At 34.3% G+C, this 12,744-nt stretch overlaps 2 protein-coding genes and 1 long non-coding RNA gene across 5 annotated transcripts; 1 reads left to right on the plus strand and 2 right to left on the minus strand.

Annotated features, from left to right (window-relative positions):
* The first annotated feature begins 262 nt into the window (after nt 1-262).
* Nucleotides 263-3,337, plus strand: LOC124827843 (vesicle-associated protein 1-2-like). The gene is made up of 8 exons (XM_047300995.2): nt 263-522; nt 613-683; nt 908-989; nt 1,090-1,205; nt 1,297-1,461; nt 1,547-1,597; nt 2,160-2,237; nt 2,922-3,337. Exons 1-8 carry the CDS (start codon nt 471-473, stop codon nt 3,027-3,029), a joined length of 723 nt encoding a protein of 240 aa, XP_047156951.2. The 5' UTR covers nt 263-470; the 3' UTR covers nt 3,030-3,337.
* A 1,869-nt stretch (nt 3,338-5,206) lies between these two features.
* LOC124822233 (uncharacterized) lies at nt 5,207-9,530 on the minus strand. 3 transcript variants are annotated; one of them, XR_015786528.1, is made up of 6 exons: nt 9,278-9,530; nt 8,823-8,898; nt 8,145-8,414; nt 7,410-7,791; nt 7,201-7,285; nt 5,207-5,535 (listed from the first exon to the last, which is right to left on the minus strand). XR_015786528.1 is itself a non-coding variant. In XM_088115002.1 (3 exons), exons 1-3 carry the CDS (start codon nt 9,371-9,373, stop codon nt 8,251-8,253), a joined length of 342 nt encoding a protein of 113 aa, XP_087971128.1. In that variant the 5' UTR covers nt 9,374-9,520; the 3' UTR covers nt 8,108-8,250. The 3 variants fall into 3 exon arrangements, 1 of the variants encoding a protein (XP_087971128.1); XR_015786525.1 differs by having other exon boundaries at nt 5,210-5,535; nt 8,823-8,904; nt 9,278-9,520; XM_088115002.1 differs by lacking the exons at nt 5,207-5,535; nt 7,201-7,285; nt 7,410-7,791 and having other exon boundaries at nt 8,108-8,414; nt 8,823-8,904; nt 9,278-9,520.
* Nucleotides 9,531-10,958: 1,428 nt separating this feature from the next.
* On the minus strand, nt 10,959-12,154 carry LOC148206841 (uncharacterized). Its single transcript, XR_015783774.1, has 2 exons — nt 11,418-12,154; nt 10,959-11,268 (listed from the first exon to the last, which is right to left on the minus strand). It is a non-coding gene; the product is annotated as an uncharacterized LOC148206841 (long non-coding RNA).
* Between the last annotated feature and the right edge of the window lie 590 nt (nt 12,155-12,744).

The following is a 12,744-nucleotide window of genomic DNA, read 5'->3' on the forward strand; positions in this document are numbered from 1 at the left end:
AGGTGTAGAAACCAACAAACACAAATAAACATGGAAGTAAGTTATGGAACACATCTGTCAACATTAAACCATGAAAAACACTAAAGTAAATATTTAAAAATGCATTACAAACATTAAATTTAAGGTAGGAAATGACATAAAACATGAAGAATGAAAATAATATTTAGCCTAAAATAGTTGGTGGCTCTGAAATTAGATTACACGGTTTGGTAAACTTGACTATCAAGCTGCGTTTTTAATATGTTAATAAATATATTGGTATTGGTTTGGTGATGTGAGTGTGGGAGGGAGGTGGGTACTGAATTCCAAAAACCGTGTCTGTGTATTCGCCTTTGAACGCACTTTGATACGGCCACTTTCTCCACCACAAAGAAAACAGAAAAGGGAAAACAAAAGCGTTTCCCTGTGTGTGTGTGTGGGATCGGAATTCGAATTTCTCTGCGTCCGGACTCCGTCGATCCGTCTCCAACATGAGCAGTGGGGAGCTCCTCAACATCGAACCTCTCGAACTCAAGTTCCCCTGTCAGTTTCCCTTCGACTCCTTCTCTCTTTTTTTCTCCTAGGGTTTTCCTCACACTTCTCTCATTTCTTTTTTTCTTCTTCTTGTTTTAGTTGAACTGAAGAAGCAGATCTCATGTTCTCTTCAATTGTCTAATAAGACCGATGCTTATGTCGCCTTCAAGGTAGCGCTCAATTTCGCTTTCGTTTTCCTAATTAGTTTGGACAGTTGTTCGTTCGTGAGTTTTGTTTTTGCTTCTGTTGTGAGATCTGGCGGTTTTGATTGCGGCCGGTGAAATTAACGTGGTTTTGCGTAATGTAGGACTTAAGCCGCACGTTTTTGCATTGTTCCATTGATGACTGCGTGAAATTTGCGTGTTTATGTTTGGATTTTTGTTTCGATTTTCAGGTGAAAACAACCAATCCAAAGAAGTATTGTGTTCGTCCGAACACTGGAATTGTCATGCCGCGATCTACTTGTGATGTTATGGGTACTGATATGATTACTTTGAATGCGAATTGCTACTTTTTGTTTAGTTGTGTTCTATGGCTGAGTAATGAATTGGGATTTTTTATTTGTATAAATGGAAGTTACCATGCAAGCACAAAAAGAGGCTCCGCCTGATATGCAATGCAAGGATAAGTTTCTTCTTCAGAGCGTAAAAACTGTTGATGGTGCTAGTCCGAAGGACATCACTCCGGAAATGGTATGTGTTGTGCTAGTTGTTTTTGCATTTTCATTTGACATTTTTTGTTATCTGGAATTACAAGATTTATTGTGCTGTTGCGATTGGCTAGTTCAACAAGGAGTCGGGGCATGTGGTCGAGGAGAGCAAATTGAGAGTGGTGTATGTTTCTCCTCCTCAACCACCGTCTCCAGTACCAGAAGGTTCTGAGGAAGGATCCTCACCTAGAGGTTCTGTTTCAGAGAATGGAAATTCCAACGGTTCTGACTTCACACAAGTGGGTTCTTGATTTATTCTGTTTTCTTTTTCCCTAAATTTCCTTGAATATCAATTGGAATGCCTTTTCTTATTGTGTTTTTCAGGTAGCGAGAGGGTTTACAGAGCGACCTGAGGCTCAAGACAAATTGGCAGAGGTAAATCAGAAAGGCCTTTCCTTTTTTTGTAAATATATGCAATTGAGTTATTAAGGAACAACCTTATGATCTCACTTGGAGAATATCAATTGGATATTAATTTCGCCAAGAGTTGTCTTCAATGTCTGATTTTTCATTTGGAGGTTTTAACAATAACAATAAGTAAACAAAGGCTTTCAGAGATTTCTTGCTCTTTCACAAACGCATTACTTGGAAAGCCTTCTTTTCTTGCTCAACTCTATTCACAATTTTTATTGATATTAGACTTCCAAGCAAACCATATGATATGGGAAAACATAGAAATACATTACTCATGTTGATGCCGATTACTCGTTTAAAGATGGTTTTGAGAAACAAAACTTTCTTCAAGTGATGTATGTCTGATGTTTTATTCAGTCAAATTTTTCTATTATATATATGCATTTTGAATCCTTTACAGGGTGAATCCATTGTTGTATTCAAACTCTTCTTTGTTCATATACTGTAAATTCAGCCCAGCTTGTAACTTCTAGAGTTGGTACTGTTAGACAACTTTATTTTTATTATAGTTGTTTGTTTACAGGCTAGAGCTCTTATCTCAAGACTGACTGAAGAAAAGAATAATGCAATTGAACAAAATAGCAAGCTTCGCCAGGAACTGGTGAGGATTTACAACATTGGGGTAGATAATTAAATTTACTCCTGTGTAATCTATATTTATTTTTCTTTTGATTATGGAGGACTTTAATCTTAAATGATGAGAATGATACTGCTTCTGATTCTGGAAGTTTCCTTTCATACGTTTTTTATTGTCTTGTCTCTGAAATATCATCATATATTCTAACTATTTCAAAACCCTGCTTGAACTAAAGGTAACTGAAAACAGATGTTCTGTGATCCAGTTTGTGAGTTTTGATTTTGGTGTAAGGAAAAATGATAAACGCAGATTTTCTGCATCAGCTAGTGAGTTTAGTTTTTTGAACATTTGTGATGGATATGATCGATGTTTGTGTTTCATAACTTAACCCATTAATTCTATATATAAGATACTTCAACTTAGGATGTTTCAAAAAGCTGTTTTCTCTCTCCTCTGTAATGATCTGCTAAGAATGCAACCCTTCCTATCAATTACTTTCCTAAAATTTATGTTGGAACAACAGTCTTCCAGGATTTTGGCCAGAATTGTGGCCGTGTGTTTCTGTTGTGGATAGCTGAGTACGATTTCATTAGAATTAAAGCGAGTACCTTCTTATGTGCCGTCACTGTTGTATTTGATCTGCTTTATATATTACTGTTAGCTTTGGAAGTAAGGAAAGACTTAATGCCATGATTATACTGCTTGTAGGATCTACTGAAGCGGGAAGGCAACAAAAGTCGTGGAGTATCATATGTCATTGTCGTATTAATTGGCTTACTTGGCATAATAATGGGGTTCCTCTTGAAGAAGACCTAAGCAGTTATATGCTTCAATTTGATCGTAGTTTCTTTGTTCCTGACTTTCAAGCAATTATTAGAAAAGTTAAAATAGAGTAATTCTGCAGATGTTGAATTTTCTTTTTCTTTTTCCTGTTTCTTTTCTTTTCTTTTCTTTTTTTTGGGGTGGATAACATTTTGGGAGTAGAAAACATTAGGGAAGTTGTGGGTCTGTGGTTAGTCAGATTGTGAACTGACTCATACTTTCGGTAACATGCATTCTTTTTGTAACTTACCTTTTGTGGTTCATCTAGTGACTAAATGATAATGTCAAGTTGTCAACGATAACCACGAATAACATCAATCTTCAAGGATTCCATTATATGGTTTCATGTCATTAGAATTGAAAAGGAGCAGTAATGTTCTTAAAAACCATCTTCATCCTTAAGGAGCACGTGGCAGCATGATGTAACTAGGTTAGTCAACAGCTGAATGAGCTGAAAAAACTAAATTTGGTTTTGAAGTGTGTTGAAATTGAGTTTTTAAATACTTAGCTTTTTAGTTTAGTAACCATAATACTTTTATGTTTTACAATCAATTAAGTGTGTTTTTGAGCATGTGTTTTACGATCATAATCGATTATACTATGTTGCAATTGAGTACGATTCTTTGTTACACATAAATGGATCATAGTAGCACTAAAATCTCGTCTAGAGAAACTAATGTGCAAACAAAAATGCGCAACATGAAATTTATCGAACTAAATGAATATATTCTAAACAATTATCACTGCAAACCTCCATGCAACGACCAAATTCAGCATGGAGTATTATAAGAAGACATCCACTTAGGTGTATTTTAGAGTTTATTGGAGGGGTGCTCACACCTATTACTTCAGACATCTGGTAGCCTCTAACAACAGTGATCACAATGGAGATAACTGTAACTAAAGCTTTAACAATGTTACCCCAACATAAAAGTGCAAGAAAGGAAACCAGACAAACTAAGTAGGCTTTAGCAATGTCACCCCGAAAACATCCCAATGAAAAAAGCAAAAATATAAACAATTTTACATGATCACATTTTAATAATGTGTCCAACGACTCTTAACCATTGTGTTCAAGTCTTTGAAGTGGCATAATGGCTTAGCCTCATAACCATTGTGCAATGTAGAACGGAATCGTACCTGGTCAAAAAGTCCGGTATGGAATGATGTTGTCTGTTTAGTTTCAAGATGAACACCATTCGCAAGGCAATGTGTCTCAATGAAAGGGCAAAGTGATCATTCGTGTAACGCCACGTGTGTTTCTTAGTTTTTCTCAGCACATTTGAGTGGATCAAATTTGGTGATCTCCTAATCCCCCATTTATCTCTTCACTCTTTTTTTCATACATAACTCATACAAACAACAATACTTCTTGTCTCCTCTTCCTCGTAAATAATATACGACCCAAAACAAACAGAGGCTTGACCCATTAAATTATTATAACGAACAGCTTTTATGCTATTTCATTTGGGTCATCAAATTTAAATGTATATGCTACTTTTTTTAGTGGAGAGTATTTCGGTGATTTACATGAAAAAGAAAATGGCCATTTTATCTATATATTAAGCATGGCATCCAAACACTCGAAAATCATGTTCATCCTTTAGATCACTTGTCAACATTTAACTAGGTTAGTCAACCGGTGAATGAACTCAAAAACTAAAGTCATTTTAAAGTGACTTACCTAAACACTTCTTTTTTTTGTTAGGTTTTTTGCCTAAAGATAACAGGAAAATTTGATATTAAATCATGAACAAATCTACTTAAATATTAAGACATCACTTTCAACCTTATAATTCTTGTATACATATTATTATCCAATGTAGAAACTTACCATAAATTTCTAAAATTGTTTGTATTTGGTTATATAAGAGTACTTCAATTCAAAAGTTTAAGATTATAAGTTTATAAGCTCTTCTACTTATTTAATTATCTCAAATTTGAGTTATATGTGCAATAAAAGAATTTAGTTGCAAATTTGATCTGGTTTACTGAATCGAATTTGATATCAAGTTCTGAATTTGTTGGACAACTCCTTGAGAAACAGAAAGTTCATATGATTGTATCATGAACTCAATTTTATAATGGTTACTGTCTCCGTTCTCAGCCAAAATTAGTCCTCTTATTTATTTATTTAAACACATATAAGAAATTTGTCATAGGAAAAGTGTAACATCCCAAAAATACAGCAATAAACTATATAATAGAATAATTATATTTAATAATATTTCAGTTCAGTCTTACACTAGAAAAACGTACAGTTCTGGTCGAACGGCCTTACAAAAAGATTACAACTAAAACTGCACAGGACAAGCAAAACTGACCGAACAGTTTACAAAAGTTTATACCGAACGATCAAATGAAATCAAAAGAGAAGGTGATCGAACGAACACCTCACTACAAAACTAGACTACTGACCGAACGTCCTACCGTTCGGCCTTAACTTCAACTTCAACCAAATTTTCTTCTTCCAGCGCATCTTCCAACAGCTCGACCCCTTCTGCTCACATCCACAACGGATGATCATTGCAACGACAAGACGGACATACAAAACAAGACGATATCGGAAACACAGGTAAGCTTATATAATTTAATTTGTGCATAATCATACACTTCAAATAATCAAACACACAAGGTAAATTCAACATACGTATCATACAAAGCCTATTACTAGACTGACTGTCCGGACTGTATGAAATCTGTATAGCTACAGGCGTTCGTGCACCCGGGTGATGTAGTAATTGGGATGCCCTCAACAGCTACCACCCGAGGTTAGCCCTATCTGTCCAAAGTACCCCTAAGGACTAAGACCTCCTGTCATTCCCACACATGACCTACCCTCTTCTACGTGAAGACAAGTACCCACGGAACATCAGGATGAACACCCAGCTTAGCATGCCCACAGTCATACTTTACCAATTTAATAATCATCCATGAGTCGTTCTGCCCTAGAACGCTCGTTCATATTTCACAACACATTTCATTCATATCATATTCTTTTCCTCTTCCATTATCAATCATCTTAGTTTTATCTTTCATTATTCATCATCTCAATTTCATCTTTCATTATAAATCATTTCAATTTCCTATTTGATCAAAGATTTATAAAGACACCAGATACCGAACGTTCAATCCTCACTCAGAACGAGGACGACACTTGGGACGAGACCTAGAGGATTACTGTCGATTTGAGAGAGAAACCGAGTGTAATAGATATAGCAAGAAACGAATGAATCGACTGTTCATTACAAAGTGAATCAATTATATGAACTGACCCGTGATAGCTCTAATTGAACGCTGAAAAGACCTCACCAAGTGCTACGACTCTAGGCCAGAACCAATCGATACAGACACTTCAAGACATTCCAATAATAATACTTAGAAGAATTCACATGAAGAAACCGAACGTTTATGAATATTTTAGTTTATTTGAATTTACGTCAAGAAATCCGAATGTCAGTCAATGACCGAGCACGGTAGAGAAGAAAATTCTATTGAAGTTAGACGAACACTATTTTTCATCAAGATAGATTATACAAGAAACGAGTACGAGCGCTTGGTGTAAGACCGAGCACTACTCAGTACAAGTGCTTGGTGTAAGACCGAGCACTAATAAACTTATAATAAAAGGCTTGATAAATATAATAAGATACTATTGAAGTAGTGTTTACGAACAACGAAAATATACAATTATATAGATATAAAAATTTAAGTTTAGCACAGGATACCCAGATACAACTGTGCTTGGCCGAACGCTCAAGCATAGTATTACCATACGAGGACGCTCGTCCTCAACTAGGATTCTCCCTAAATGAAAGAATCCCATATCAACTATGTTTACCAGAAAAACCGAACGGTCAATGACCGTTCAGTAACGAACGTACACTCTCATATGAGAAATTTCATACCAAAATCATTTGTTTTCAAACTCATTTCTTAACATATAGTTTCATAACCTTATACATTCATATCATAATCAACTTTCATACTTCATAAGATCCATATCATATACGTTTCATATAATTCATACATCAGAACATAACAACCATCATATATCATATAGTCAAATATCACAATAATCATACTTCACTTTAATTTAGCAACTCGAACGAACGTTCATGCAACACCGTAAACATACAAATTAAATTAAATAAGTTTCCCTTACCTCTGAGCGTGAACAAACGTTTCCAGAGGCAGAATACAATTTCACCACTACCGGTTTCCTTACCGTCAACGCTCGACAATTCCAACTACACAAAGCGACAACCCAACACTATCAGAACCACTCATTTTGAGAATGGTGATCAACACAGGAACCCAAAACTGGGTTTTCATGTTTAGGAAACGAACGATTGGGTGAAAAGAAAGACTTACCAGCTCAGCTTCACAAACCGAACGATTTATCTGGAAGCTCTTGACGCCGGAAGTGCTTCTACGGTGGCTGAACGAAGATCGGAAAAGGGAAAGTGAGTGTGTTCTTAGAGAGAAGATGAAGAGGATGTAGAGAGAAGGAGGAGAGAATGAGATTCTTCAGAAATTTGAAAAGAGGATGCATGCAGAGAGTGGAGTAGATTTTCTGAAAATCCAAGTTTTGCTTCCCCGTCAAAACGAACGTCCCCTCATCTGTCGACACTTGCTTTCCACTAACTGATTTCCGGATCTTCGCTTGACACCTGGCGTCCATCATCTGAGTGTCGAGCCCCCCTCTTGACACGTGAACTCCACTAAAACGATACGTGAGTGGATTTTACTGGTTCTGACAAAAAGAAGGAAAATGAGTGTTTATTACCACGACACATTTTTATATTCATTAGATAATACAAAAGTAAAATAGTTATAAAATTATAATTTTTTGTATTTTAAAAAAAAAAGAGTAAAAAATAGAAAAAAATATAATATCAAATAAATGTAAAAAATTTAGATGTGTGAAATGCTTATTAGACAATGCCAATTGTAAGAGACTACAAAATGCTTGCTGAAGTTATTTTAAATTTTCTATCGGTTGTGTTTAGGAGAGCACATTATCATGTAAGAGAAAATAAGTTGAAGCATTTTCTTTCTACACAGAAACGTCAAACTGGTGAATAAAATAAACGAATCAATTCATACCAACATGAAGTAGCATAGATTAGAATTCTTTGGCAGCATCTTCTGATTCATTATGAGTAAGCCTTATGATTTAATCATTTGTAGCTATGATTATGTTAGATTAATGTTAGTCAGAATGAGCTAAACATGTAGACAGAGACTTGGGTTCATCATTCGAACTCTCAAGGCTCCTGCTTCTAATGCTTTCGTTCTGCAAATTGCAATTTGCTATGAAATCTCCCTTTATGGTTACTTCTCTCTTCTGCAGATCCACAGTGTACTCTGTCAACCCTGCATGTAAATTGTAGTAGTTTTTGCAACATCATCACAATTCCCTCACTAAATATAAATCAGCTTAAGGGACAAAAGGACCAACCTCTGTTACACTCTAAATTTAATATATAAAATATATATGTTAAACTATCATTTTAATATTGAATGCTTCTAAGTGTTTAGATATTAAACATATTTATTTATTTTTTCATAAGGTATGCAGAAGATTTTGTAGGAAAAATGATAAAGCCTTTTTTTTTTCTCAATTAAATGGTTTGACCATGGTTATATCTCTATTAAAAATATGGTTTGCGTAGCTTCTTTGAATAGGTTTGGCAGAAGAAAAAAGAAGTTAGGTTTTTTACGCCAATTATGATGAGAATTTTAAATTTCTCCAGAGACGACAAAACAGAGTCTGAAACCTACCAGTCATTCTTGAGACAACTCTGAAAACCCTCCCTCTGCACCCATTGCACCCCATATTTGCTGCTATCACTACAACCTGAAACTGTTCATCAACCATTACAAAATATAGCTTTGAACTTGGCATCTCTACAATCATCTATTTTATGATATTACAATAACTTAATCGGAAGACTTCAAACCATTTTCTTTGACTAACAAGCATTCGGAATAAACAACTTTGTTAATCACCATGACGTTGGTGTGAAGTATTTGTGATCAAGTTGATGATTTCTCTCTTCTCACCATCGTTTTTTTCTATCTACAAGGCTTTGATTAAAAGATTAGAGTCTGGTGTTGTTGGGATCGGTAGGATGATAATATTAGAAATAAATGATGAAATTACAAGAGACAGATATTAAGATATTGAAAATTTGAAACTATGGAGGAGTAATTGTAGAGAATAATAGAAAACATACCGGAGGGAGGGTCAAGTTCTCCATGTGTAAAAGGGAACGATTATCGTTTGTAGTAGCCTTCATGCAAACCTCTGACTCTGTGTTGTTAATGGCCATTTGATTATCAAAATCTCTTCTTTTTATGAAGTCAACATCTTCGTTTTCCTTTCTTCACGAGCTTCTGGTTTTAAAGTTGTCCCCGCACTAAGATTTGGAAACTAAACCTTGTATTAATTTAAGTCATGTTTGGGGAAATACCTATAGTTTGAATAATTCAATGTTTCTATGCAGAAAGCAAATCCTTCAACAAGCATTTGATTTGACACTAGAGATTGGCTGTCACCTTCCAACCACCAAATTAACTAGCTGATCTTTTGGCTTCATGCTACTCTCAAGCCTTTTTTAACAGATAAAAGTGTTTATGATTTTAAGTGGACATAGATTACTGGTGGAAACTAATTATTAATTATGATTTTTTTTAATTAGTGTTGTAAAACTTTATTTCAGATTAATCTGGTTTGATTGAGAAATCAGATTATAGAAACTTTATTATATTTTGGAATCCTTTATGAGCTTCTAAGTCAATTATAGAAAGTTTATCCTTTGACATAAAAGAAAAAAACAAGAAGAAAAAGGGTTGTGACAGCTTGCCAAACAATATAATCCTTTTTTATTATGGATGTGAACATCATAGGCTAATCTACTTACTCAAGTAATCTACTGAACAAATCAAATGTCTAGCTTAAAAAGGAAAACCAAATTGTTGAAATATTCATACTACCAGTTTAAGAGCAAATAGTACTCTAAATATAACCTACATAAATTATTTTTATATTTCGTTCCATTACAAATTTTGTTATATAAGTTTGTTAATTTTCATTATATTTTATCAAGACTTCCTTAAAACCATAACAATATATGCTTGATTGACAATGAGTACTTAATTATATTTTTAATCCATCAAATATTATAATAGTGAAGTGTTAACTACTCAAGTTATTATTGTACAAATTCAGTCTTCTAAATAACATATATATGTTCGGTTGTGAAAGATAAGTTGATAGAGAAAAGCAAAAAGGAAGAAAAATACACAGAAAAACAAATAAGTAATTAGCATGTAGCTCTAAAAAAACAGTATAGAATAATAAAAATTTTCTCACCGGCACCATTAGCCAGCCATTAGCGTTATTAATTTTCAGTAATGAAGTTTATTTCTACTTGTTTTAATCCAAAATGAGTTCACGGGCTAACTATTGGAACTTCACATCAACAATGGAGTGAAGGAAGAAATTGATGGGGTGCAGGAAACAATATCCAACAACAATTGCATTACTCCACATGGTAATTTCATTAGATACAACACAAAGATTGAATCTGTCCTGTACCTCCACAGCTTTCTTCTTAGCACCCTCAATTTTTTCCTATTTTATCGTTTTTGGATTATACGTCATTTTTTAATTTTCAGATTGTATAATTCAGAAATTAAAAATAATTTTCAAAACCTATTTGGGTCGTATAATCCAAAAACCACCTTTTTTAAAAAAAGAATTATGTAATTCAAAAGCCATTTTCGACTTCTGGATTACAAAATCTAGAAAAGATAACATGAGAAGAATTATAGGAGTGTAGGAAGAAAGTAATGGAGGTGCTGGAAGAAGCTGCCTTAAAACTGAGCTCAGCTTTGGATTCAGCAGGAACGTGCTTAAAAGAAACTCCAAATAATTAATAAACTATTTCATTAAGTATCTCATAGGTGTAGGAAAACTTTAGTGTCCATGTAAAATTTTCCTTTCACTATTGGGTTAAACAACTTAATTTTGATCACAAGACTTGATAGGAAGGAGTTTAAACTAGGTACAAAAGCTATAGCGAATTTGCCAAACATTCAAACATCTCACTGGATCAATATTCTGGAAATGGGGGAAGCGAGAGCTGGGTTGGGAAAAAGTCGGTTCCATATTTGCCACCTGTATTTCACGGCCTCCATCTCATCGCTCATATTGCTCCATTGTCTGCAATCACAGAATATTGCCAAATTTAATGTAATCAAACTTCAAGTTTGTTGATAAACAAGAAATCCAAAATTTGTAAAACAAGCTTACTGTGAAGCACATGTAAGCAAAAACACAATTAGAAACTTTTTAAACGCATAAATTATTACCATAAAAAATATCAGGAATTTACATTGATCTACTTGAACAGTCCCCCGTTCTCAACAGCTTTTCACCCTATTAAACCGGTTGTGTATGGATCAATAACTAAAATGGTTTTACAAACCAGTTCAGAAAGCCAATCTAGCGTTTTGAAAAACCAAATTGGTTTGTAAACCGGTTCCAAAAACTGAACTGGTTTAAAATCTGGGTTCAAAAATCGAACCAGTTTTTAATTTGTTTCAAGAACCAAACCGGTTTCAAAACTGATTCCGAACTTAAAATTGGTCTTAGAAATGGTTTCAAAAACCAAAAGCGCACAACACTTACAGATAAGGCGCAAGACCCTATAAAATTTTGTTTCTTTACTCATCAGTAGACAAGAGAAGGCTGTAATGTAAATATGATTAAACTTTTCTATATGATTAAGTGTTCAAGATCAATAAGCACCACTGACAGAGGAAACGGTCTTGTTGCCAAAATCCAAACCTTATAGATATTTGCATAACTCTCATCGTGTGGTGGCCGAGTAAGTGTTTTTCGTCATATAATAAATATTTTTGTGACAACAAATAATAGCAATAAACTTTTGTATGACATGCTTTAACTCCTTGATTTCTATGATGCATTCTGCAGCTAAGCACAATAGATGTGCATTTATTTCAATTAATCTTTTCTACTATAGAAATAAAACTCCAATTCAATGTTTTTTGCATTATTGATTCTTGTTTAACTATATAGTATAATTGTTTACCTGTTGTTCTCTTCTGCTTGGTTTGATGGGGGTATGAATTTCAGTGCCAAAGCCTCGTTGTTGTAGAATTCTGAAGGGTGCCGTCAAGGTGTCATTGCAGGGAAATTCTGTATCTGATTAGCAGTTTATAGCTTACAAAACAACCCTGGTCTGCAGTTCTATACAAGTATCATAAAATGGAACCCAAGCATGAAGAAAGGCAACAAGTTAATAACCCGAGATTAAAAGGTCCAAACAACTAAATACAAAATAATCCTAATTCAAAGTCACAAAGAAAATCATTCTACATTTTCAGTCATCATCTAGTGTAACACAAGATGCTGGATAAGTAAAGTCTTGTGAGGGAATGGTGTCTACAAAATTAAGAAAACAATGTTACTTATCAGTCATATTATAGTAAGCATGGTACAATAATATAGTATAAAACAAATATTGTTACCTTTTTCACATCTCTCGAGCTCCTCAAAATCCTCTTTTTCATTTGAGGAAAATAGTGAGGGTGTGTCCCTTTAAGCCAATCTTGCGTGCAAACAAGTGTTTCTACCATTTGTGGTGCAAGAGAACTACAATGTGGATCAAAAGAT

This window comes from Vigna umbellata, chromosome 1, assembly GCF_029865625.1.
Source record: "Vigna umbellata cultivar VRB3 chromosome 1, Vumbellata_1.0, whole genome shotgun sequence".
NCBI lineage: Eukaryota > Viridiplantae > Streptophyta > Magnoliopsida > Fabales > Fabaceae > Vigna > Vigna umbellata.